Raw genomic sequence first — 27,420 nt, forward strand, 5'->3', positions numbered from 1 at the left:
CCTATAAACACCCTTCACTATTTTTACTTTCTTTTTAGGAAAGGGGACAAGACTTCCTAAAATGCTATAGCACTTTGGAAAACAGTCTGGCATTTTCTTATTAAGTTAAACATACACATGCCACCTGACCTAGCATATCATCTCTAGAAATTTCACTAAGAGAAATGAAATCATGTGTCCACATAAAGACCTGTACACATGTTCACAGCAGCTTTATTCACAATATAGCCAAAAACTTGAAACAACCCAAATGTCCATCAACTGTTGAATGAATACACAGGTCATGGCACATTCTTACAATAGAATACTATACTAGTCAGAAATAAGAAGGAGCAAACTAGTGGTGCACAAATAACATCAGTGAATCTCAAAAAGCAGTATGGTGAGTGAAAGAACCAAGACACAAAAGACTACATAACTGATTCCATTTATATGTTTTCTAGAAAAGGCAAAATTATAGTAGCAAAAAGCACATAAGTGGTTGCCAGGGGGCAAGGGGATGGGATTGACTTTTTAGGGGCCCATGGGAATATTTTGAGTTAATGAAAATATTTTATGTCTTGATTATGGTGGGAGTTTCAGAACTATGTTTATCAAAACCCATCAAATTGCACATTTATAAGCTTTATTTTATGTTAATTGCATCTCAACTTTTCAAAACATTACAGCTTTTAGTTCCAGAAACTAACTTTTTTATTTACTTAAATGCAAGTGTCAAGGCATTTTCTTAAAATGAACAGACCTTAACATCAAATTGTATAAGTTGCTGTGCAACTAGATATGGAAGTTTCTGATAGGGGAGTATAAATAGGTAGTGGAGATAGTAGGATCTTTCTTAAATGTGACTTGTATGTGCTTGTTTCCAAGTGCAGTTGATAGGAACATTTCTGGTGTTGTCCTCAGTACCTGGTGTGTGTGTGGGGGGGGGGGGGTTGTTTAATTAAGATTCTGGCTCCTCCTCCTCCCTTCAGCTCCTGCTTCACATCTGCCATGACTTGACCTTGGCAGTGCTGAGCCAAGAGGTGGCTGCCTGGGATGAGGCCGTGAAAGCACTACTTCGGGCGGGTGGTTCCGGAGCTATGACGCCGGCAACTTCACCATCATGCAGGAAGTCTGCTCAGCCTTTCTTCCTAAGGGTAACTCACTACCGCCTCTGCATGGGGCCTGCCCCCTGGCAAATACTATAACCTATAGCCACCACGTGGTGGGTGGCACAGGGAGTACATAGTTTATTGGGAGGAAGAGACTGGCCAGTTACGTCATTTTAGTGAACAGGTTGAATCCTCTTATCTGCGCTCCTAGAGGTAGCCAGAACAACTGAGCCATTTTCCTTTCCTGGCTGTACCCTCCTTATTGCCTCCTACACTTTCCACACAATTTTTTTTTTAATAAGGGACTTATTTTTATTTTTTTTATTTTTTTGTTACTTTGGTTTTTTATGCAGTTTTATTGAGATATATTCACATACCATAAAGTCATCCGAAGTGTGCAATCCCTTGTTCACTGTATCATCATATAGTTGTACATTCATCACCACAATTTTTTGAACATTTTCATTACCCCAAGGAATTAAAATAGATTACCTGAAACTTCTCATGCTACCCCCCTCCATTATTCATTTACTTTTTGTCCCCCTTTTTTCCACTCATCTGTCCATACACCAGATAAAGGGAGTCCACACAGTCACTTTTAAGAAAGAAGGAGAAAAACTAATGTAGTCACAAGGTAGTAAGAAATGGAGACACATAGCAAAAACATAGACATTCCTTGGGCTGCATAATTAGCTGGTTAACTAGATTATTATGATTTTTAGAGATTCTTACCTTAGTCATTGTGACCCTAGAGCCTTCAGTCCAGTGGGACAGGGACAACTGGGAGTGCTTTTTCTATCCTGCTTTCAGTGACTCCTGGCCTGTAGCAACAAGCATATTGTCCCAGGCCAGGAAATGTTTAGCTCCAGTAGGCTTTTGGTAGAAAGCTTGTAGTCCCATGGATCATGCTGCTGTCCTTTCTTGGAATCTGCCTCATAGATGGTAGGAAGCCAGATTTCTGGCAGGTGAATGTACAACCCAAAATCATTTCTTTCTTCCCCTAGGCTGTGACCACCTAAGAGCCAAACTGGGATCCCCCGACACACCAGCTTTCAAAAGTTTGGAGGCCTTTTTTATTTACGGGCGTCTGTATGAATTTTGGTGGTCTCTCTCCAGGCCTTGCCCCGAATCCAGTGTCTGGGTAAGGGTTGGTCACAGAAGGAAGAACTCTGTTGAGGAAAGACAGTATTTGGACAATGCCAGTCCTGAAGAATCTGACCCTGAAGCTTCTTCTCAGCCAGAGCCAAGTGAGCCTGCAGACTTGAGACTCACAGAAGAAAGTGAACAAATGCTGAATGCTTGTAATGAGCTCTTTTCAGAAAAGCATGCCAGTCTCCAGAACTCACAGAGAACCATTGCTGAAGTCCAGGACACCTTGGCAGAAATGATTCGCCAGCACCAGAAGAGTCAGTTCTGTAAATCCTCAGTGAATGATCCTGAAAGGAATGAACCTGAGCAGGAAGCAGAAAGGTCCCCCTCTAACCCTCAGAGCCAGTGGTAAGTATTGAGTCAAGTACATGATGGGATTTAAAATACGGTGCTGGATTCTCATTTAGTTAAATAAAAATAAACACTTGGTATAGATCAGGTCATTACTAAGTAAGGCACAGGCTTTGGAGTCAGATGTGGATTCTAATCCTGGCTTGGCTGGGTGACCTAAGGCAAAAAGTTTCTTACCAACAAACACTTTACTTGGTTGTTTGTAAAATTAAACAAAATTACATATATTACTAATAACAATAATACAGTAAAATCCTGCTATTGTGCAATAAGTGGGTTCCAAAAAAATCACTCAGGTAAAATTTGGGGTTGCATTATCGCATCATTAATAAAGAACATTGTTTTTCAGCTCTGTACTGTCACAAAAACAAAACACACAAGAAGGATGGTGTACAAAACGGCACACTGAACTAAGAAAATCCCAAATGACCAGAATGCCATCACTTCCTAATCACACATATTTGAAAATAGAGGCCAGATGGAGGACAGGAGCTGATTACCAATCCCTGTAGAGCTGAATTTGCATTATCACAGGGTGCTCTGCCATGGGGTTTTTCAGTTCTTAATTATTGATTGGTTACTATGCTGAATGCCTTTTACCTGCAATATGTCCCCCAGCACATGCCCTAGAACATTGTAAGTAGTACAATCAATAAACTTACAACTATTACTAACTTAAAAATTAAGACTAAGAAGCTTTAAAGCCTGTTTTTAATCCTCTGAAAACACTTCCATTGAAATCATGAATCAGAGAATGAGTCGTTTCGCTAGTAAGCTGTCACACTCCAGGCAGCTTTAGGTTTGGTTTTTATAACAAGAAAAACATCTAAAAAGTGGCTCTTAGCCTGTGGATCACAGGACCTCTTTCAGAAGTTTAACATACTCTACCCAGAAAAATGTTCATCTATACATCCACATGGATCCCAGTTTAAGAGCTCCAGCTCTGTCTAACCCTTTCCCCAGAGAAATCCAGCTCTAATTCCCTGCAAATCCTAAATTGTCACTGGGACTGTGTGTCTGAGAACTAGGAATTAGGGAATAATGTTGTTTTTTCCAACTTTTGCTTTATATCACATCACAATAAATTGCCTTCTCTTGACTTCTATATTTAAAGATGAGAGACAAAGAGCCAGGTGATAAGAGAATTTTATTTATAGAAGAATAGACCAAAAAGTTATCAGGGGCAAGACATGACTTGTACTGTCATTTTATTACTAGTAAAGAAGAAAAAAATGAACCAGTTTCTCTGCCTGAATTAACCAAAAGGCTTACAGAAGCAAATGAGAAAATGGCTAAGTTTCCTGAGAGTATTAAGGTAAGATGTATAGCAGTTCATTTGGTAAAACATTACTTTTTGTTTTATCAGTCAAGTTCACCATTTCTGTGTTTAGTTTCTGAAATCTCTACACATCTATATGTGCTTAAAAACTTAAGATCTGTTCCCTTTGGTTAGCAAAAATGTTTTGTGAGAGTAGAATTATTGACCACACAAGTTAATTCCATACCTCAGTCTTCAGAGAAACCAAATTTTGCAGGTGGGAGGTAAGAAGAAAAATTAAAATTGGTAGCATGTATTTAATAGCTTACAGATGGGTATTTTGGATATAGTCCTAATAGTAATAGAAACATCATTTTTTCAGTGTATTTAAGTAGGGCTTTTGAAAGGATTGTATCATTTGAGAAGGACATCTCAGTGTCCATCCCAGTTTTGAGTATCATCTCTCCTTAGAGTAACTAATGGATGAAGAGTCTTATGAGAGAAATGTCTCAACTGTGCCTGAGAAGAGAGGGTTGATGAAGTCTGTGTTACTGCTGCTTTCTGTACAGATGTTTGTGACTCTTGTGCAAATGCTTTGTTAATTCATTTGCATGTCATCTTTCAGAACTGGCCCTTCCCAGATGTGCTGGAGTGCTGCCTCGTCCTGCTTCACATTGGGTCCCAGTGTCCTGGCTGGGTGACCCGGGAAATGCGGCAACAGGCCCAACAGCTCCTTCAGAAATATGGCAGCACTCAAGTTTACAAAAGACACTGCCAGACTTTCTCCATATGAACTTTCAAGGACCTCTCAACAACGGCTAAATTCAAAACGTTCGACACCTTTCACCTCTGCATTTATACCTCAGCAGACATTCACGCTGATCCCGCGATGCTTTTGCAGTGATCCAAAACAGTACAAATGGATTTCAAGTTTAAATCAGCTCTACCCTTAGACACAATGGAATCTGACTAGTTTTAGAGTTCGAACCTTTGGATTTAGTTATGGTTTCCTGCTGGAGGACAGATAATGAAAAGCCAGCAGTAGTTACTCAGAAGACTGCAGAGTAATTGCTGGTTATCTCTAAATTAGCCTTATGTGGGTTTCACCCAAAGAGGAGAAACATTTTTTAATCACCCAAAGAGTTATGTTCTCAAACACAAGCTACCTTTATAAAAACTTCACCTTATCATATACATGTCATTCTTGTTAGAATGGTTGCATCTTATGACTATTGATACAGTTTTTTAAATTGTGTTTTAATTAAGCCAGGCTCTCCCCCTCCACTTTTTCAAAGATTGAAGTTTGAATATGAAATAGGCCTTACCCATCATGTGAACTATTTACTCTCTATGTGAATTTTAGGTTGAAAATTTGTTTTTTTGGTTTTCGCGGTTTTTTGTTTTGTTTTGTTTTTTAATATAATTGCTTATTTGGATAAATCACTAAAGCTTTAGAAGAACAAATGAGTAACTCAAACATGTTTTCTCCCTTCAGTTTTGTAAGAAATGACTGTTGATCAAATAGCTCAGGAAGAAATTGTGTATCAGTGGTTAGTAATCTTTTTTGGATCATAGAATCCTTCGAGAATTAGATTTAAGCCACAGCTATTCTGAAGAAAAAAGCACATTCCTAGTTTTGCATAAATGACTTGGATCACTGAATGCCAGCTTTAGCATAATGGAAACCTACATACTATTTTATAAATCCTTGTCCTTATTTTTCTCCCTAATAAGCATTCTCTTGAGGTCTGTTCTCTTTGGTTATGTAAATACTTGAACAATGTCAGGCACAGATGTTTCTATAATATCCCAGTTGCTGTGACTTAAAAATCAGACATTCTGAGGTGGGGTTGGTAAGGAACACTCCTTCCCAGTAGATGAAGTATTTTCTTCTGGGATTCATTGTGAAGGCTTTTCTGCATGAGTGTCCAGTTTAATTTTCATTTTGTTACTAGAGTTGGGGTTGGGTTGTTGTGGACAACAGGAATGAAATTCATTAATGGGAACTCTCTAGGCAGATTTCAGAGACCTGATTTTTTTATTCTAGCTAGTTGGAGTTTAAAAATACTATACTCTAAAATGGAAATATTGTAAAATTGAGACCCTCATTCTTTATACACTTGAGTGAACTATAAATAACAAGAGGATGCACTGATACCAGGGGGCTGGAAACTCTTGTTGCTAAGATAGAAGTAGGGATGGCTAGGTGGAGAACTGAATACCGGTTCTACAATCTTGGCTAAAATGAACAATGTAATGTTCAAACATAGAAAAACAGTTTATTCCCTTTCACTTGAGCAGAACAGTATTAAACTAGAAACTCTAAATGCTCTTAACTCCTTTATACTCTACCAAATCCATTACCTGTGGCTAGAGGAATCTTACACACTTCAGTTACTGTGTTGGTAAGAACAAGAATTATTACTTGACAGCTAAGCAATATAACTACCCAGTAGCATAATCGAAATGACAAAACTCAATTTCCTCTTAAACTCTTCTCTTTCCAATACCAAGTAATATATTCAAGCTATTGTAATTTATTTTCTCCCTGATTATCAGAACTACAAAGAGCCAAAGCACTGAAAGAATCAAGCTTCCAAATGGATGAAATATATCAAGCAATTCAGGAATCATTTTTGGTCCTTTTATCCCATCCAATTTTATTTCTAATATCTCTCCCCTACCTCCAACAGTAGTCCACACGACCATCTACCATCTCAATTAGCCAGATGACAGCAATCACGTTATAATATGTCTCTCTGAATCTGCCATCTTGTCTATCACTAATTCTCCATATGGCAGTCACTGCTCTAAAATGGAAATCAGATCTTGTCAATTCCCTGCTTAAGCCTTTCAGTAGTTTCCCACTCTCTTAGGAAAAAAGACAAAAATCTTGAATGTGACTTAAAAGACACTGCCTGATCCAGGCTTTACCTCTTGGCTTCTTCTCAGGACACTCATTGTTGCTTCTAGATTCCAGCCACACTGGTGTCTTAGCTGCTAGAATCCAAGTTACCTTGTCACTCCAGGGTCTTTATCCATGTTGTTCCTCTGCCTGGTTCACTGTAAATTTTCTGTCTTTCAGATCTCAGCTTAAATGTCCTTTCTCTAAAGACTCTGAACCTCAGCCTCAATGACATCAGTATCTTGTATTTTTCTTTACTAAGATTTCACAGATCATATTTGTGTGGATTATTTACTATCTGGTAACACAGGGCAATTGTAAGCCCCAAAGAGAGCAGAAATTATGTCTAATATGTATTTTATTCTTTCCTAGCATCTATTACAGTGTCTACTAGGTGCTCAATGAAATTTTATTGACTAATAAACTAGGAAACTGAAGGAAATAATACTCTTCATTAATAACTTGGAATTAAAGGGCTCTAAACTGAACTCATTCATACCAGCACTGGCTGAAAATTAGTTTTGTGATTGCCATTCAACATTATTGGGCTAGAACACTAGAACTTGAGAACATCTGGCAGTGTCTGTGGGGGTATTCAATTATACACTTAGTGTTCATCTCTTGGTTACGTTTCAGCACCATCACTTTCTGAGTATAACTACTCACACAGCCCTGCCTACACATATATATGAGAAGTTCTTGCCAGTTCAAATAGACTGTCTCAACATCTCTCCGGACAGAGAGGTCAGTAACTGTCCCCTATAATGGCAAAGATAATTCCCTAATCTGATACAAATATGGAACATCTGTATAAGGCTTGCAGTCACCAGCATGCCAAACACCGTGGTTGAAAACCACTGACACACACTGCTTTTACCACAAATTGCATGATGAAATCTCTCTCTCTCTCTCTCCATATATATATATATGTGTGAGCATCCCAGTCAAAATCCCTAGTCTGGTCCTGTACCAGATGCCTTACAACCCCACATTTTTGGTGCCAATAGAAAGGGCTGGAAACAGTCCTGAGCCAAGTCTAGAGTATCAGAAGTTCAATTTGTCTAAAAGAATTCCACTAATTAACAAGCTAATTCACCATATATGACGGAGTGACCGCAGGAAATAGAACTAAATTGGATTTCTAGTAAGGAAGGCCTAACAATCAGCAGGGGTATGAAATGAAGAGGCAATTCATCTACATACACAGTTGCTCATTAAAAGCTTCCTACAAAATGAGATATTCTGTATGCATGCAAACTTGTGAAAAATTGAGGCAAGAGTTTGAAGATGAATAAGATGCTTCCATGTTACTGACGTCAAATGACCATGTTCCAGAGCCAGCAATTCATAATTACAAAAGACCAAATCTCCATACCAGTCAGTGGTTAAAAAAAATCTTTATTTTACAAAATTAAAAACATAAATAATATTTACAAGCATCTTAAATATCAGCTTATAATACTTGACATTTTTGAATCATTTCAGATTGAATTTTCCATAAACTTTTAAAATGCAAGGCTATTCACCCACTTCAATGAGTTACCAGTTTTCATTTCCACCATTCCAAAGGGGTTTTTGGTTTTTAGAAACTGTCCATACTGTCATTTAAAAAATATACAGTGTATATTTTTTAAATGACTAAATTAAAAAAAAAAAAGTCCTGAGAATCCTACCCCAGATGTGGGATATTACTCCAAGAGAACTCTATAGACAAAAATCAAATTCCTTTACTGCCCTGTTTACATGTAATCACTACAATTTTTTAAAGACACACATTTCTGGTACTCACATTAAACCATCTCCCCAACTTCTCCTCAGGTTTGCTGAAGAAAATCAGGGAAAACGAACAGAGGTGAGAGAATACAGATGACCATCTCAAATCACATTACTGAAAATATAGCCAATTTATGATACAAAAATCTGATCTTATTAATTTCCTTCAGGCTCAAATCCAGGATACTTTATTATATGAAAACTTAGAATGATTTCAGATAATGCACATGTGACAGCAGATCTCAGGGGCACAATGGAACACAGACTTTAAGTGGTCAACTTAATACCCATTCTGGAGTTTCTCATGATGGGGTAGATGGATTCAGTAGAAGTGTTTGCTTTTAAGAAAAGTTTTCATTATCTGGTCTTCAAATTTCAGCACTGAGTAATTCATTTCCATATAATAATACATAAAGACTACCAAAGTGTGAGGAAAGCAAATGTCCTTGAGAAAGGTCAAAAAAAGAGGGGAGGGGAAGAAGGAAAGGAAAAGACTCAACACCTATAACCCACTTCAAAGAACACCATTTTGTTCCATTTTCCCTGGACGCCCTCAGCTCAGCTGAGAATAATAGCAAGTCTTCATTCTCAGAGATTAGCAACAATTTTAAAAGAAAAAGAATGACAACAGGTAAGAGTTATATACATTTTACTAGTTTGTTTCTGACTGGTCCTGGATATTTAAAAAGGTGTCAAATGAGTCATGGATGCTGGTGGCAGGACACAACTGGAGAGGAGAGGCTTGGGGATAAGGTACAGGGAAGACTTGTTTACAAATTCAGAGCAAACTCCCCTCTTCTGGATCTAAAATAAAGACATCTTTGTCTTCAGTAAAACAGAAGTCTTTCCGCTCCACGCAGATGGTAGGTACAGTTTGCTCCAAAAAGCATTTTCTCTCAGGGAAGAAAAGTCCACACAGACAGCACAGTAAGCACCACTCTGGGTCAGGGCCCACCCGGCAGGGTTTCGCCGCCATCACTGCTGCATGTTGTTGATGATCGCCAAGATGCTCATCTTCTCCTGGGCAGAGTCCACATCCTCATTCTGCTTCTGGGCCACTCCCGTGCCTAGCCCATAGAGCCGCCCACAGTATTTGGCATCATCAATACTGTCCTCAAAAAACAACTGCAGAATGGGACAGAGAACCCATGGTGAGAATCATACCAAGATTCAAAGTTTCAGCACTACCACATCAGCATCTCCCAGCTCTACTGAAGCAATGAGAACCTAGCAAACTAGAAAGAAAGGTAAGAAAGTCTCCGAGTCTTTCCTGTGTAGTCTTTTCATGTTCCTTTCTCTAAATGTAGGCTCTCCTTTTTGAAAAGACATACTTTTCACAAGTCCTTTTACTGCCAGGATCCGTGTGCTACTGTTTAATATGAGTGCCCCCTTCTCCTCCTCCCTTCCCTTTAACAGGCAGTGCAATGCTTAAGACTCAGACTGACTCAATATGTGACCTTCGGAAAATCACTTCAATTCTCTTAAGCCATGGTTCTCTACCTAGAAAATGGGGTAATACTATAATAGGGTTTTATAAGGAGAGAGCTAATGGACAATAAGCACTTAGAGCAGAGTGTTCAATCTCAACAACTATTAGGTCAGGTAATTCTTACCATAGGAAGATGCATGGCCAACAGCACCCCCCAAGAAGGACAACCAAAAACATCTGCAAAATTGCCCCAGTTGAGAACCACTGACTTAGAACATTGCCCAGCACATGGCAGTGACAGAAGTTGTATAAAGCAGCTTCTCATGTCCTCTACCTCTTCAACCACGTTTTAAAACATTGTGTGGGCAAGTAAAGAAACTATAAGGGAAATTCAGATTCTTTTTACTAATGAATTGTAGTAAACTCAATATAGTATTTGATAATAGAATTTAACATAAAATACATGAGTGGTCTAACAAATGTGTTCATATTCTAGAAATCAGAAGAAAGCAATTGACTCAAAGGATTAGAGCTTTTCTGAATCCTAAATACAAGCATACCTCAGAGATACTACAGGTTCTGTTCCAGACCAACACAATGAAGCAAATATCACAATAAAGAGAGTCACACGAATTTTTTGGTTTCCCAGTGCATATAAAAGTTATGTTTACACTATACTGTAGTCTATTAAGAGTGCAATACCATTGTATCTAAAAAAACAATGCAATGTACATATTTAATTTAAAAATACTTTATTGCTTAAAAAAATGCTAACCATCATCTGATCCTTCAGCGAGTCATCATCTTTTTGCTGGTGGAGGGTCTTGTCTCGATGTTGATGGCTGCTGACTGATCAGGGTGGTGCTTGCTGAAGGGTGGGGGACTGTGGCAATTTCTTAAAACAAGGTAACAATGAAGTCTGCCACATCGAATGACTCTGTAGCATGTGATGCTGTTTGATAGCATTTTACCCACAGAACTTCTTTCAAAATTAAAGACAATCCTCTCAAACCCTGCCGCTGCTTTACCAACTAAGTCTAGTTAATATTCTAAATCTTTTGTTGTCACTTCAACAATGTTCACAGCAGCTTCACCAGGAGTAGCTTCCATCTCAAGAAACCATTTTTTATTGCTCATCCATAAGAAGCAACTCCTCATCCTTTCAGACTTTATCATGGGATTATAGCCATTCAGTCATATCTTCAGTCTCTACTTCTAAATTCTAGTTCTCTTGCTAGTTCCACCACATCTACAGTTCCACCACATAAGTCTTGAACCCTTCAAAGTCATCCCTGAGGGTTGGAATCAATTTCTTCTAAACTCCTGTTAATGCAGATATTTTGACCTCTCATGAATCATGAATGTTCTTAATGGCATCCAGAATGGTGAATCCTTTCCAAAAGGTTTCCAATTTACTTTTCCCAAATCCATCAGAGGAATCACTATACATATGGTAGCTAGAGCCTTACAAAGACTCCCTTCACTTGAACACTCAGAGGCCATTGTAGGGTTATTAACTGGCCTAATTTCAGTATTGTTGTGTCTCCGGGAATAGGGGAGCCCGAGGAGAGGGAGAGAGACAGGGAACAGCTGGCTGGTGGAGCAGTCAGAACACATACAACATTTATCAATTAAGTCTGCTGTCTTACATGAGCACAGTTCATGGCACTCTAAAACAATTACAATAGTAACATCAAAGATCACTGATCACAGATCAACCTAACAGAAATAACAATAATGAAACAGTTTGCAATATTGTGAGAATTAACCAAAATGTGACACAAAGGCACAAAGTGAGTACATGCTGTTGGAAAACGGGCACCAACAGACTTGCTCAGAATTATAACAAACCTTCAATTTGTAAAAAATGCAACACCTGCGAAACGCATTAACACAAAGTGCAATAAAATGCGGTATGCCTGTAATATTTCTGAACTTAGGTATACTGAGTGGCCTCCACTTCAAAATCCTGCTTCTGCCTCTCAAACTATATTTGATATGAACGCCATAACAACAACAGCAACAAAACACGCTCTGAAAGTGGCCATCAACTCCCAACAGAAACTATAAATTTTCAACAATCAGTCAACAAAGTAACTTAGTAACTTAGCCTTCAGCAAGTTACTGCAGATGGGCACTCAGAATCAAAAGCACTTACCTCTTTCATCCTAAAGAATGCCATTCCCGTCAGCAGTGAGTCTGAGCCTGCCTGGTGCTGCCTTCCAATTCTCTGCAAATCCAACTGATCGGCAACTTCCTGAAGACCTCCCTGGAAACAAGAAAAGGGGAAATAAACATAGTATCACAGAACCACACTCCTCTACTGGAATCAACCTGCTCCTTTTTCAGTTCCCTTCTATTGGTGGCAGGAAGTGGGAAGAACCCCAGCAGTAACCTCTCTTTCTAGCCCTTAACGCTCTCCTTCCATTCAAATGATTGTGTGTTATATTCCACATTTTGCTCCTTTCTTTTCTATGTCATTAATTTTGCCAGACCTCTGTCCTCTGAAGTACAAACTTCAGTAAAATAAAGTTGAGGAAATAGTAAATGTCAGTCCAACTCTAGACAGCAAACCTTATGTGTCAACAGTTAAGATAGTGGTAACCCCTCTGAGAATCTAAAACACTACAGACTCCATCCACAACAAATGCACATACACAATGTTGCCAACTATTTCACTAGATTCAAAGGCCTCACATAAAGAATGCCTGCCTTAGGATGAGAGAAACAGAAGGACTCCCTTCTTGCCCAGGTGAAAGATAGTTGCCACACAAATCCCTCTGCCAATCAACTCTGTATTATGCACCCTGTCTAGCACAGTATCAGCACCTAAAGAAATGCTGAACAAATAATGATGATGGAAAATAACAAGCTTGAGTTTTGTTCTTTTTTCTTTTTTTACATTGTTAGTATTAGCAAAAACACTGTGTACCTTAAGATTTTTGCAGCTCTTCATCAGGTATTTCACATCATAAATCGATGGGAAGAAAAGGTTCAGAATATGAAAGAATTCATGTTCCTCTTCGGGCAAACGAGAATCCGTAAGTAACTTTACCATGTAGCCAAAATCATAGCCACTATAAGGAGAAAATTAAGCACTGAGGTTAACAAAGAGCAGTTATCAGGCCATACTACTCATCCATTTAATTTCTCAAAGCTACTGCATGTTATGAACTTTCACAGTCATATTTTCCAACAGTTTACCCTTCTGTAACCTGATGCTTCTACTAAATAATAGATTAATATGAGAAGCTATATAGAGAACTCAGATGTTAATAAATGTAAGTTCTAAACCAAAAATTCAAAAGCACAATAAAGGTAAAGCAATCTCGTAACAGAAAATCTAGCTTTCAAGTACCTGTGAAACGCCAGGGCAGTCATTTAAAAGGCAAGAGAAAGAGGACTAGGTTCTGCCACTGTCCCCACCCTCCATCTTTTTGCTTAGAATTATACCTACTGATGGCTATATGATAGAGCCCAATACTGTGTCATACAACCCAGTATGAAGGCCAAAGGGTTTTTTTTAAAAACTGAAACATAAGCAACATTTACTATTTCAACCTAATATCTGCTACTGATTAAGAGAAGAGAGCCAACAGGACCAGACTTAAAAATATTAATCAATTCTCTGCTCCAACAAGGATCAAAGGAAGAGAGAAATTACACATTCTCTGGATCTGACCTGTGAAATGAAAGCCATTTGACATTGTCACAGAGAACCACCCCTGATGTCATAAGTAGCTCTGCAAAGTGCAGTGTGTCAATCCCTTCCTCTTCATGTTTCTGGAACTGCAGTCCTGAGTTAGCAAGGAGATCTATGGAATCCTGGGAGTACATGTCCTCTCTAAAACACAAGAGGTTCACTTATTAGCTGGTAGCTAATTTAGACAGAAGTAGTGGACAACAATATTAATTACCATCACCTTATAATTATAAAACAAGTTTCTTGAAATGTTATTTAAGAATAGATCAATTCACTCTCTTCAGCATTCTAGCAAGTATGCAAAGCAGATAATCTTATCTCTGTGACAGAGGAAAATGGGATTTTTTTCCCCAGAGACTAAATTTCCTAATTTTAAAGATACTCATTTAAAAAAAAAAAAATCAACCAATATAAAAATGTTTTTTTAAAAGCAGAAAATGAAAAATATGAACGTTCTTATAATGTCTCCCAATAGAAATAACTGTTCACAACTCAGTTTATATATCCTTTCAGACTACTTTCTATATCTATGCATACACACACCCATACCCTACCTCCCTACATCTGTATATCATCGACCCATGTTTCCAGATAATCACTTAACAGATATACCACATCCTTTGTAACTCTGGCATAATATTCCACTGTAAAGATATGTCAATCTATTTAAACACAGGAGTATTTAAAATACAAGATAACACAAAAGTAGGGAAATAAATTTAGACTAAATAATGCCTTTTCTAGTGGATTTCACTGTTTTCTTTTCATTTGTTTTTCACCTAAACTTAAGAAGGACAAGCAGAAAGACAAAAAAAAGTCACAATCTTAATTTTTCCCACTAAATAGTTTCCTATTTCATCTTAAGTAAACGTTATTTAAACTTGTACCATCCACAAACCCCTCAATAAAAACCCTTACTTCTTTCTTGCCAGTATTATATTATCTATATGTTACAATCAACAGGCTTTGGCAATTGACTAAAATGTAATTAAAGGAAAAATCCAGATCACCTCCCCCAAAATATTCTTTGAACCTCAAAGGAATCTCCAAAAGCTATAAACTACAATAAAAAAATCATTCCAGAGCTAGCAAATGTTCCCAATGCCTAGTTAAACAAAGAACTGAGGCCCAATAAGAAATATACAAAGGATACCTCCTGCAATCAGCAAAATCAGTCTCCCCCAAATTTGCATCATAACTTTCCCACTGTAAGATAACCTTTAGATTCAACTACCCCTGATTAGCATCCACTCCATAACTTAGTTCTATTATAACCCTGTTTCACAGATAAAGAAACTGAATTACAAAAGGTGAAATGACTGACCCAAAACTACCCAGTTAGAAAATGGCAGAACTTCAATTCAAATCCCAATCTCCTAACTGGGACTTAAAAAATAAAACAAAACAAAACAATAACTAAAAAAACATCTTTACTGAAATATAATTCACATACCAATTTACCCAGTTACAGTGTAGTCACAAAATATACAACCACCACCACAATCAACTTTAGAAAATTTTCATCACCTCAAAAAAAAATCTCATACCCTTAAGCAGTTACCTTCCCATTACCCTGCTATGCCTCTCCCCCTACTAACCTACTTTCTACTATTCTGGACACTTCATATAAATGGAATCATACAATCTGAGGTCTTTTGTGACTGGCTTCTTTTACTTAGCATAACATTTTTTAGGTTCATCCATGTTGAAGCATGTACCAGTACTTCATTCATTTTTACTGCCAAGTAACATGACATTGTATGGATATGCCATGTTTTATTTATCCATTCGTCAGTTCATGGATATTGAATTCTTTCCACCTTTTGGCTATTGTCAATAATGTTGCTATGAATATCTGCGTACAAGTTTTTGTGTGGACAAATGTTTTCATTTTTCTTGGGTCTATAACTAGGAGTAAAATTGCTGGATCATACAGTAACTTGTTTAACATTTTTGAGGAACTGACACATCGTTTTCCAAAGTGGCTACACCATTTTACATTCCTACCAGCATTAAGAGTTCCAATTTATCCACATTCTCACCAACACTTATTTTCAGGGTTTTTAAAATTAGCATTATTATGGCCATCCTATTGGGTGTAAAATGGTATCTCACTGTGGTTTTGATTTGCATTTCCCCAATGGCTAACAATGTTGAGCATCTTTCCATGTGCTTATTGACCATTTATATATCTTCTCTGGAGAAATGTCTATTTAGTCTATTCAGATCTTTGGCCCTTTCTTAATTGGGTTATTTGGCTTTTTATTGTTAAGTTCTAAGAGTTGTTTAAGGGGGACTTTACTTTCTGAGATTCCCTATTCCATCCTCTGTGGGGTAAATGAAAACAGAACTTCAAATTAATAAAATCAATTAGAAATCACAGCCTGCAAAAAGGTAGCATATCTAAGAATAACATTGAGAAGTGTCTCAGACACTTACGTGAGATTGAATTTGAAGTTGAACTGCCAAGTGTTGATTCCAGAAGGATATTCTCCCTTCTCATTCGTGAATGTAAGGCCAAGTTGGATAATTTTTAAAAGATCAACATTGCACCGCAGAAGCTGATACTGGTAATCTATGGAACTACGAAATTCACCAATGGGTCGCACCACAACACCTGGAAATTCTGTGTCCTGGAAAAGGAAAGTCTCTCATCATAAAATTTCACAAAACAGTAGATACTGAATTGATAATTAATAAACAAAAATTTTACCTCTATTTATAACAGTTATGTGACAAGCCCCCAAGATTGAGCTCAAAATCTATCTTAAAATATTGATCTCATTGATATCTACTGGAACACTATAATCATGAAGCTTTGCAGAAGAATTTGGAGATCCTAAGCAGGATGTAAATAGAAATAGTTGAAGAGCTACAGGTAGAAATACAGTCAATTAAGAACACTGTAGGCTGAGAACAATATGTAAATAAAAAATGTAAGTATGGGAGAGTAAAACAAACACATTAAGAAAAAATGACCAGTAAAACAACTAGGATGAGATCACAGTTCTAAACACCAGGCTAAATACTTAATTTTATAATGTCTAAAGCAGGAGTCACAAACTCCAGGCAGCTAGGGTAAAGGAGTAAAGCAGGGTGGGTATGAAGATGGAAGTAAGTAAAAATGGGGACTGAAACAAACAAGAGAACTGATGCCTGATCTAACAGAGGCCCTTGGTATTACCATAATACTCATCTCCCTCTCCAGCCACTCGGTGCCAGGCAGGAAGGCAGACCTTGTACTGACAAATCTTCCAGTTTTTCCAGAGATGCCAGAAATCTGGAATTTAAGTGAGGTCTCTGATTTGTAAATGCTGGCAACTAATTTAAAAAATTTTTTTAATCCTGCACAAATTCATGGTATCTGTGGGACAGATGTGCCATATGGGCTAATGTAATTTCTGCTTTAAAAACTTTTGAAAGAGGAGTAACATCACAAAAATTCCAAGATACTGGTGAGATTATTTCCCTCTCAGAAACATTAGCTACCTTGATGTTTCATAAGAACAACACAACCTTCCTTTAAGTTTAATTTACTATGGTTTTAGGGTAATATAATCATTTCTTTTGAAAAATCTCACTTTAAACTTATCCCCTAGGCCCATACCAGGTGAGTCAAGTAGAGTAAAGCTCTTTACCATAGCAATATAACTATAACTGAGCACAATTTCTCGGATCTTCCTCATCTCTTCTTCTAGATTGCTGGCCCAGACTTCACAGATAACCTGGCTGTTCTCCACAAGCGCTGCAGGCATCCTGAAGAAACCTGAGAAATCACCTCAGCTGACTACTTCAGAAGGCAAGCCAGACAATGGTTGATCTGATCTAGATTCAAAAACATATTTTGAAGTCACATAAATTTATACGTCAACAAAACAAAGACATTAAAACAATATTTTACAATCATTTCATCAGTTTAAGTGAAACGTTAAGACCATTATATTTACTCTTCATTTTATATGGGGAAACTTGCTTTTGTCAAGACACAAATACACACACTGTTCTTTAACCTGAAGAAACTGAAATTAACTACATTTGCCGAAGCTGCCCTTTAGCACAGAAATGAAACCACTACCCTAAACTAAAAACTAAAATGGTCCACCTGTGACCACAAATATGCCCTTACCTGATTTTCACATCACTTTGCATAGAGAACAAATCTTGAAACCTTAGTAAAGGAATCATGTCACAGCCATTTTAAATGTACTTTGAATGTCCGAAATTCTGAAAGAATGTGGACTTAAACTCTCAGAGTCTTTATACTCATATGATGAATATGGGCATGGATTCCCAACCCCCAACCTCCACCACCACCAAACACACACAAAGGAAATTTTCCCCACAATCCAAAAGTCAAATACAATTACAGGTAATTAACTAACTTAATATAATGCCTCTTCAGATTTGAACAAACAGATCATAAAGTAAGGTACTTAAATGGAATCCTGTTTGCTAATCTGAACTTCTAGCAACCACAGGTCCACTTATAAACACATGTAAAAAAACTAAACAGCAATTTAACAATAATAGAGATGACAGTAGTTAGAAATAATTCAACTAGGAAGAGAATGATGAATGGTATATTTTCTGAGAGGAAATTGAGAAGGGGAAAGTATTCTGAAAGAAAAAATTCAACACAGTAAGGCCTCAGTGTATTGCTATTATTATAGCAAACTCAACATGAGAAATAATTTTAAAAGAGCAAAAGGAGCTTATCATAAGGGCATTTACCTACAAGGCAACCCCAGAGCGATCCTCAACATAATTAATAGGGGGCTCCAGTGTATATAGTTACAGAAAACTTCCCAGAAACAGCAAAATAAATGTGAGTAATTTCCAAATGACGGGCAAAAAAAAATCTCTTTCTACTATCAAGATAGGCAGATGCAACAATGAAAATCTGTGACAAAACAAAATTGGCATTCTTAAGTGTCATTTCTTTGAGAAACTTCTGAGAAACCAATCTGTTGGTCTGTCAGCAGCCTTTGAAGATTCCATTTATTCATGGTAGCCAGCACGTCTGTGTCTGTTTCTCTGAAATTATAGCTGTTAAATCTAAGAAGATTGTATGGTATCTCCCCAACCAATACAGGTAGAAACTTCTTAAAGGAAGAATCCATTTCTTCTCTTGTTTTTGTTAATAATTAAAAGTCCCAGTACTGTTCAATATACAATGAGCACAAATTAAAAGCTTGCAATAAACAAATAAAGAACATCAAGAAAAGGGCAGATGTACAGACTGAATATGGAATAAATTCCACTAAAAGACAAAAAATAAGGAAATGACAGGGCTCAGAACTTTAGATTCTAAATTGTGCATAAGGTTTTTCCCTGCAAAAGGGCTTAATACTATTTCTATGCCCATTAATGTTAAATCAGTGCCATCTCACTTCCTTATTTCTGTAACTGAAACAATGTACTTCTTTTTTGGTTTTATTTCAAACATAATCATAAACTACTCTAGGAGTAAGTGGGTATCACTCTTGGGCTTTTCACAGATGTTTCCATAAAAGCAAAAGCAACAAAAGGGACCCAAGCAAAAATGCCTTGGTCCTCCATGTAGGAAAATGCAGGTTTAAACAGAGGAAAATTAGAAGATATTTACACTAAACTTTTACACAGGTTCTTCAGCAAAAAAGCTCTCATAAGACTACTAGGGTTGTGTCAGAAGAACTCAGGAATCAATCTGAAGAGGTTTCCACTGGCCAAAACAATGATAATATGAACATCATTACAGATAAGTTACTATAATGTACTGAAATTCCTCAGATAGGCTTAAGTCCATGAGTTCATAATGAACTAAGAAAATAAATCTGGTCACCACGGGAGAATGTTAGTGAAACAATTTACTATTTGTAAAAATATATATCTTGAGACTTCCAGGAAGATGGCAGAACAGGTGAGATGGAGCAAATGTCTCCTCCATAAAAGAAACTAGAGAAGGGCCGGAGGACGCCCAGGACTGTGGTTTCAAGGTGCAAGCAGCCATAGGTAGACTTCTATAATACATGGTGGGTACTTGGATGAAAAACTAAGAAACTACATATGAAAGGACAGGGTGAATTTATTCAGCCAGGATCAATGCTGGGGGCTGGCAGTGGGAAGACAGATGGTGAGCAGTAGACTCAGCAGCTCTCCATTCCCATGCACCCACCTCAGCAATTAGGTCAGGAGATAATCCTCCACAGCCACAGGGCCGGGAGCTCCAGTGAAGGAACCCAGGAGGCAGCGGACCAATGTTGTCCGCATTTGCTCTGCTGCCACCGAAGTCAGTGGTGTGCATGGACAAGAAGCAAGGATAGATGAGGGCCCCACACAGAAGCACCAGGACCCTTCCGACAACCCAGAGGCTCCTGGGCACATGGCTGATAGAGAGCAGGGCATGTTTGAGCTGGAGAGTGCCCTTGAGAGGAATCCCTGCCTAACCGCACAGGATCCATTCCGCACCCACTGGGCAGGTAGTCCCCAGTGCACACACAGAATTGGTGTGCTAACTGGATTCCCACCCAGTTTGGACACCACCCAGTGAACAGGCGAAGTTGGGGGAAAGCTGGCTTGAAGGTGACAGGTGGCTCAAGACCACCATCTGCTGGGAAAACAGGGAAAGTGCACTCCAGCAAGCTGTGGCTCTGAGAAAAAAAAAAATAAACACACACACATACACACACATATACACACATACAGATTATGCATATATATACGTATGTATATATAAAATTGTTGAAATAATTCAGCGCTTCAAAAATAACCTTATCAAAAAGAGCAAATACCCCAAAGCCAACAGAAAATCCTAAAGCACATTAAGAAACAAGAAGATACAGAAAAGCCAAATGAGCAAATTAAAAAGCCAGAGGAAAAACAGAACTTGGAGCACTTAATCAAAGATGTATATACAAATCTCCAAAACAACTTCAGTGAGTTGGCTAAAGACATAAAGGATATCAAGAAGACTCTAGAAGAGCATAACGAAGAATTTGAAACAGTAAATTTAAAAATAGCAGGTCTTATGGGAATAAAAGATACTGTGGATAAAATTAAAAACATTCTAAAGACACATAACAGCAGATATGAAGAGGCAGAAGAAAGAATATGTGAAACAGAGGACAAACCAATTGAATGTGAACACACAAAAGAAAAAATGGTGAAAAAAATAAAAAAATTTGAAATGGTTCTCAGGGAAATGATGGACAACATGAAGCACACAAATATAAGAATCATTGGTGTCCCAGAAATAAAAGAGGAAGAGTAAAGGGCTAGGAAGAGTATTTGAAGATACAGTTGGGGAAAACTTCTCAACCCTTCTGAACGACTTAAATACACAAATCATAGATGCCCAATGAACTCCAAACAGAATAAATTCAAATAAACCCACTCCGAGACATATTCTTACCAGATTGCCAAATGCTGAAGAGAAGGAGAAAGTCCTGAAAGTGGCAAGAGAGAAATGATTCACCACATACAAAGGAAACCACATAAGAATAAGTACTGACTACTCAGCAGGCACGATGGAGATGAGAAGGTAGTGGTATGACATATTTAAGATTCTGAAAGAGAAAAATTACTAGCAAATAATTCTTTACTCAGCAAAGCGGTCCTTCAAAATTAAAGGAGGAGGATCTAAGATGGCAGCATAGAGAGAAGTGGAAGCTAAGTAGTCCCCTTGGAACAACTGAAAAAAAAACCAGAAACAACTAGTAAATAATCCGGAATAACTGCAGGGGGACAAACATGACCGTCCACTCATCATACACCAACCTGAATTGGGAGGAATGCCCGAGATCACAGCATAAAATCTGTAATAAAAACTGCAGATCCAAATCGGGAGACCCCTCCCCCACAGCCCGAGCTACAAAGCCTCGTGGCGTCAGAGAGGAGCTTTCTCCCAGCAAGCAAATATAGCTCAGCTGAGCTCCAACTGGGGTTTTAATTAGTGAGTGTGAACTGCTGACTACGAAGTACGAATCCCCAACAAGTGGACAGAGGCTTTGGGTGACGACTGACCTTGGAGAGCCGGAGGGTCACCTCAGACTAGCTCTGATCCTTTTTCGACTCAGTGGAGAAAGCCTCAGCCATTTTCAGTTCCCAGTTCTGTGACCCAGACAAGGGTATAGCACAGGCAGAGAGAGACCACTGAAATGCTAATGACCTCCCCCTAAGGCATCTATTTTCTCTAAGAGGAAAGGGGTTGGGCCCAGCTCTACTACCTACCTTTCATTCAGAACTTACACCAGTCAAGAATTATAGGCTAATCTTTGTATCAGGCAGAGAGCGTCCCTGCACGGCCGGGCGGCCCAGGTCTTCCCTTGAGGGACGACGCACACTAGTGATGTAGCACAGACTTCCCTCAGCAGAGGTCCTGGAAGATCACAGCTGAGAAGAGGGGCCCACTCGGAAAACCCAGGGACACTACGTCAATGCCAGTGGTTTGTGGGTCAGCGACAGAGAAAATCTGGGGCAAAACTGAAATGAAAGCTTAGATTCTTGCAACAGCCTTCAATCTCTGGGAACACCTGGGAGGTTTGAATATGAAAGCTGCCCTGCCTCCCTAGCCACCCAGACACACACCCCACGTTCAGGGCAGACAGCTCCAACAACAAACCCAAACTGAGTTCACCAACTGAACCCCACAAAAATCATTTCCCCACACACCACAGAGACAGAGTTGGGGAGAACTGACTTGAGGGGTATAGGTGAATTGCAGACGCCAGCTGCTGGTTAGTTGGAGAAAGTGTATGCCACCAACTTGTATTTCTGAAAAATAAGATTGGTATTTTTTTTTTTACAACTTGAAAGAACCCTATGAAGCAAAGCAAATGCCAAGAGGCCAAAAACAACAGAAAATCTTAATGCCTATGATAAAACCAGATGATATGGAGAACACAATCCCAAAGACCCAAATCAAAATATCAGAAGAGACACAGTACTTGGCACAATTAATCAAAGAACTACAACTGAGGAACAAAAACACGGCAAAGGATATAAAAGACATGAAGAAGACCATGGAACAGGATATAAGGGACATAAAGAAGACCCTAGAAGAGCATAAAGAAGACATTACAAGAGTAAACAGAAAAATAGAAGATCTTATGGAAATAAAAGAAATTCTTGGCCAAATTAAAAAGACTCTGGATACTCATAATACAAGATTAGAGGAAGGTGAACAATGACTCAGTGTCCTAGAAGTCCACAGAATAGAAAATGAAAGAACAAAAGAAAGAATGGGGAAAAAAATTGAAAAAATCGAAATGGATCTCAGGGATATGATAGATAAAATAAAACATCCAAACTTAAGACTCACTGGTGTCCCAGAAGGGGAAGAGAAGGGTAAAGGTCTGGAAAGAGTATTCAAAGAAATTGTTGGGGAAAACTTCCCCAACCTTCTACACAATATAAATACACAAAGCATAAACACCCAGCAAACTCCAAATAGAATAAATCCAAATAAACCCACTCCGAGACATATTCTGATCAGACTCTCGAATACTGAAGAGAAGGAGCAACTTCTGAAAGCAGCAAGAGAAAAGCAATTCACCACATACAAAGGAAAAAACATAAGACTAAGTTGTGACTACTCAGCGGCCACCATGGAGGCAAGAAGGCAGTGGCATGACATATTTAAAACACTGAGAGAGAAAAATTTCCAACCAAGAATACTTTATCCAGCAAAACTCTCCTTCAAATTTGAGGGAGAGCTTAAATTTTTCACAGACAAACAAATGCTGAGAGATTTTGCTAATAAAAGACCTGCCCTACTTCAGATACTAAAGGAGCCCTACCAACAGAGAAACAAAGGAAGCAGAAAGAGATATAGAGAATTTTAACAGACATCTATAGAACCTTACATCCCAAATTACCAAGACACTCATTTTTCTCTAGTGATCATGGATCTTTCTCCAGAATGGACTAATATGCCGGGACATAAAACAAGTCTCAATAAATTAAAAAAAAAAAAAAAAATTGGATATACTCAAAGCACATTCTCTGACCACAATAGAATACAAATAGAAGTCAATAATTTGTGAATTGTAACTCCACTATTTACTTCATACATGATATAAAATACACAAACTCTAATGACAAATCAGTGGTTTTGAACTCAATGTAAAATATGTAAGTTTTGACAAGAACTACATAAAGGTGGGGGAATGGAGGAGTATAGGAGCATAGTTTATGTGTCCTATTGAAGTTAAGTTGGCATCAAAGAAAAACAAGATTGTTATGGATTTAAGAGTTTAATTTTAAGCCCCACAGTAAACACAAAGAAATTATCAGAGAATATGACCATAGAGATGAAAAGTAGAGTATGGGTTAAGAGAAATGGGGGAAGGGGCAATGGGGAGTTAAGAAATGAGTGTAGGGTTGCTGTTTGAGGTGAAGGGAAATTTCTAGTAATGGATGGTGGGAAAGAGATAGCATTACAACATTCTAAATGTTATTAATCCCACTAATGGAAGGCTAGGGAGGGGGCAGAATGGGAAGATTTAGGCTGTATATATGTTTCCACAATTGAGGGGAAAAAAAAGGGGGGGGGCAGTCTAAATAGATGACAACTGAATGCCAAGGATGACCCTGGATGGGATCTGAGGATGGAGGACAGCAGGCTCAAAGGGACACAGTTGAGACATAGAGGAGAAAAAGAAAAAAAAAAAGGAAATATAGAATGTATGCTTTGTATCAATGTTGAATCTCTAGTACTTCTTAGTTGCATTTAATGGTATTGCATAAAAGAATGTTCTTGTTCAGGGGAAGTGTGTATGTGAATTATAGTGTATGTTCAAGGATGTGTGCAGCTAGCTCTCACACATTCAGAAGACAGAGCAATAGATGATGGATGACAGATAGGGAGGGAGCGAGGGAAAGAAATACTGGTGTGACAGCATGTTAAAGTTGGTGGATTGGGGTATCAGGGGAGGGGGGTCAGGGTATGCTGGAGTTCTGTGTATGGGGTTTGTATTGTTTTTGCAACTGTTCCTGTAACTTTGAATTTATTTCAAAATAAAATTAAACTTCAAAAAAAAAAAGAAGGAAAGAGGACCCCTACCTCACACCTTACACAAAAATTAACTCAAAGTGGATCAATGACCTCAATATAAGAAACAGTACCATAAAACTCCTAGAAGATAATGTAGGGAAACATCTTCAAGATTTAGTATTAGGATGTCGCTTCTTAGACCTTACACCCAAAGCACAGCAACAAAAGAAAAAACATAAATGGGAACTCCTCGAAATTAAAAGCTTCTGTACCTCAAAGGAATTTGTCAAAAAGGTGAAGAGACAGCCGACTCAATAGGAAAAAAATATTTTGGAACCATATATCTGATAAAAGACAGATATCTTGCAAATATAAAGAAATCCTACAACTCAATAACAATAGTACAAACAACCCAGTTATAAAATGAGCAAAAGATATGAGAAGACATTTCTCTGAAGAGGAAATACAAATGGCTAAAAAACATATGAAGAAATGTTCATCTTCACTAGCTATTAGGGAGATGCAAATTAAGACCACAGTGAGATCACACCAATTAGAAGGGCTGCTATTAAACAAACAGGAAACTACAAATGCTTGAGAGGATGTGGAGAAATTGGAACTCATACTCACTGCTGGTGGGACTGTATAACAGTATAGCCACTCTGGAGGACAGTCTGGTGGTTCCTTAGAAAACTACATATCAAGCTACCCTACGATCCAGGAATTTCACTTCTAGATATATACCCAGAAGATTTGAAAGCAGTGACATGAACAGATATTTTAACACTGATGTTGACAGTGGCATTATTCACAATTGCCAAGAGATGGAAACAATCCAAATTTCCTTCAACAGATGAGTGGATAAACAAAATGTGGCATATACATACGATGGACTATCACGCAGGTCGTGCAACATATGACAACATGGATGAATCCTGAAGACATAATTTTGAGTGAAATAAGCCAGACACAAGAGATATTGTCTCTTACCACTAATGTGAACTCTGTGAAAAATATAATGTAAGTGTCTTATATTGTAGAATGTAGGGGACCTAGAGACAGTAAAGGGGGAATGATAATCTAATAAGAACAGATAAGATATTGAAGGTAATCTTAATGATATGGGAATGCTCAGGAATGACTATGGTCTGTTAATTTTCTGGGGTTATAGTAGGAATATGTTGGAAGAATGCAGTTATTTTAGGTTAGTATTTCTTATGCCTTTGTTTTGTTTTGTTTGAAATGTTTTTTTCTTTAATTTTTTGATAAAGTTTTTTTTTAAAAAAAAGGAAGAGCTAAAATCAAAGACCTAACTGAACAACTGAAGAAGCTAGATAATGATCAGCAAACTAACCCTAAAGCAAGTAGAATATAAGAGATAACAAGGATTAAAGCAGAAATAAATTAAATGGAGAACAACAACAACAAAGAAAAAAAACAATAGAAAATAAATGAAACCAAAAGTTGATTCTTTGAGAAGATCAACAAGATTGACAAACCCTTAGCTAGGCTGACAAGTTAAAAACAGAGAAGATCTAAATAAACAAAATCAGAAATGAGAGAGGGGAGATCACTGTGGATCCTGAAGAAATTTTAGAAACAGTAAGAGTATACTATGAACAATTGTGCACAAACAAACTAGACAATTTAGAGGAAATGGATGATTTCCTGGAAACACACCTGGACTGACCCGAGAGGAAACAGAAGACCTCAGCAAGCCAATTATAAGTAAAGATATCCAATTGGTCATCAAAAAAATTCCTACAAATAAAAGCCCAGGGACAGACGGCTTCACGGGGAAATTTTACCAAATTTTCCAAAAAGAACTGACACCATTCCTACTCAAACTCTTTCAAAAAACTGAAGAAAAAGGAACACTACCTAACTCATTTTATGAAGGTAATATCACTCTAATACCAAAACCAGATAAAGATACTACAAGAAAGGAAAACTGCAAGCCATCCTCCCTAATGAATATAGATGCTAAAATACTTACAAATTGAATCCAGAAACACACTAAAAGAATCATACACCACAACCAAATGGGTTTCATTCCAGACATGCAAGGTTAGTTCAACATAAGAAAATCAATCAGTGTAATACAAGATATTAACAAATCGAAAGGGAAAAATCAAGTGATCATTTCAATAGATGCTGAAAACGCATTTGACAAAATTCAGCATACTTTTTTTATAAAATCACTTCAAAAGGAAGGAATTGGAGGAAACTTCCTCAATATGATAAAGAGCATAAATGAAAAACCCACAACCAGCATAGTACTCAATGGTGAGAAACTGAAAGCCTTCCCCCTAAGACCCAGAAAGAAACAAGGATGCCTGCTGTCACCACTATTATTTAACATTGTGCTTGAAGTTCTAGCCAGAGCAATCCAGAAAGATTAAAAAAAAAAAAAAAAAAGGCATCCAAATTGGAAAGGAAGAAGTAAAACTGTCATTATTTGCAGGTGATATGATTGTGTATTTGGAAAATCCTGAGAAATCGACGACAAAGCTACTTGAGCTAATAATCAAATTCAGCAAAGTGGCAGGATACAAGATTAATGCGTAAAAGTCAATAATGTTCCTATATACTACAAATGAACTAACTCAAGAAAAAAATTTCATTCACAATAGCAACTAAAATATCAAGTACCTAGGAATAAACTTAACCAATGTTCCTATACTTCCTATACACTAGAAATGACCTAACTTAAGAAAAAAATTCCATTCACAATAGCAACTAAAAAAAAAAAAAAACAGTACCTAGGAATAAACTTAACCAAGCACATA

At 37.8% G+C, this 27,420-nt stretch overlaps 2 protein-coding genes across 6 annotated transcripts in view; one reads left to right on the forward strand and one right to left on the reverse strand.

Annotated features, from left to right (window-relative positions):
- Positions 1-7,196, forward strand: part of GEMIN5 (gem nuclear organelle associated protein 5) — a 41,210-nt gene extending 34,014 nt beyond the window's left edge. Inside the window, 5 exon segments of the mRNA XM_037798742.1 lie at positions 972-1,064; positions 1,067-1,136; positions 2,096-2,588; positions 3,810-3,906; positions 4,475-7,196. Coding sequence (XP_037654670.1) covers positions 972-1,064; positions 1,067-1,136; positions 2,096-2,588; positions 3,810-3,906; positions 4,475-4,642 — 921 coding nt within the window. The 3' untranslated portion in view covers positions 4,643-7,196.
- The window catches only part of CNOT8 (CCR4-NOT transcription complex subunit 8), a 91,289-nt gene that overhangs the window by 29,953 nt on the left and 33,916 nt on the right, over positions 1-27,420 (reverse strand). For 3 of the 5 annotated variants that reach the window (XM_037798744.1, XM_037798743.1, XM_037798745.1), the window contains 6 exons: positions 17,298-17,484; positions 16,099-16,292; positions 13,639-13,800; positions 12,889-13,033; positions 12,115-12,225; positions 8,133-9,652 (listed from right to left, as the gene is read on the reverse strand). In XM_037798744.1, the coding sequence (XP_037654672.1) occupies positions 9,503-9,652; positions 12,115-12,225; positions 12,889-13,033; positions 13,639-13,800; positions 16,099-16,292; positions 17,298-17,414 (879 nt within the window). In that variant the 5' untranslated portion in view covers positions 17,415-17,484 and the 3' untranslated portion in view covers positions 8,133-9,502. Of the gene's footprint in view, positions 1-8,132; positions 9,653-12,114; positions 12,226-12,888; positions 13,034-13,638; positions 13,801-16,098; positions 16,293-16,372; positions 16,499-17,297; positions 17,485-27,420 lie in introns of those variants that run through there. The other 2 variants (XM_037798747.1, XM_037798746.1) reach the window with 2 other exon arrangements.

The sequence above is a fragment of the Choloepus didactylus genome, chromosome 11, assembly GCF_015220235.1.
Source record: "Choloepus didactylus isolate mChoDid1 chromosome 11, mChoDid1.pri, whole genome shotgun sequence".
Taxonomy (NCBI): domain Eukaryota; kingdom Metazoa; phylum Chordata; class Mammalia; order Pilosa; family Megalonychidae; genus Choloepus; species Choloepus didactylus.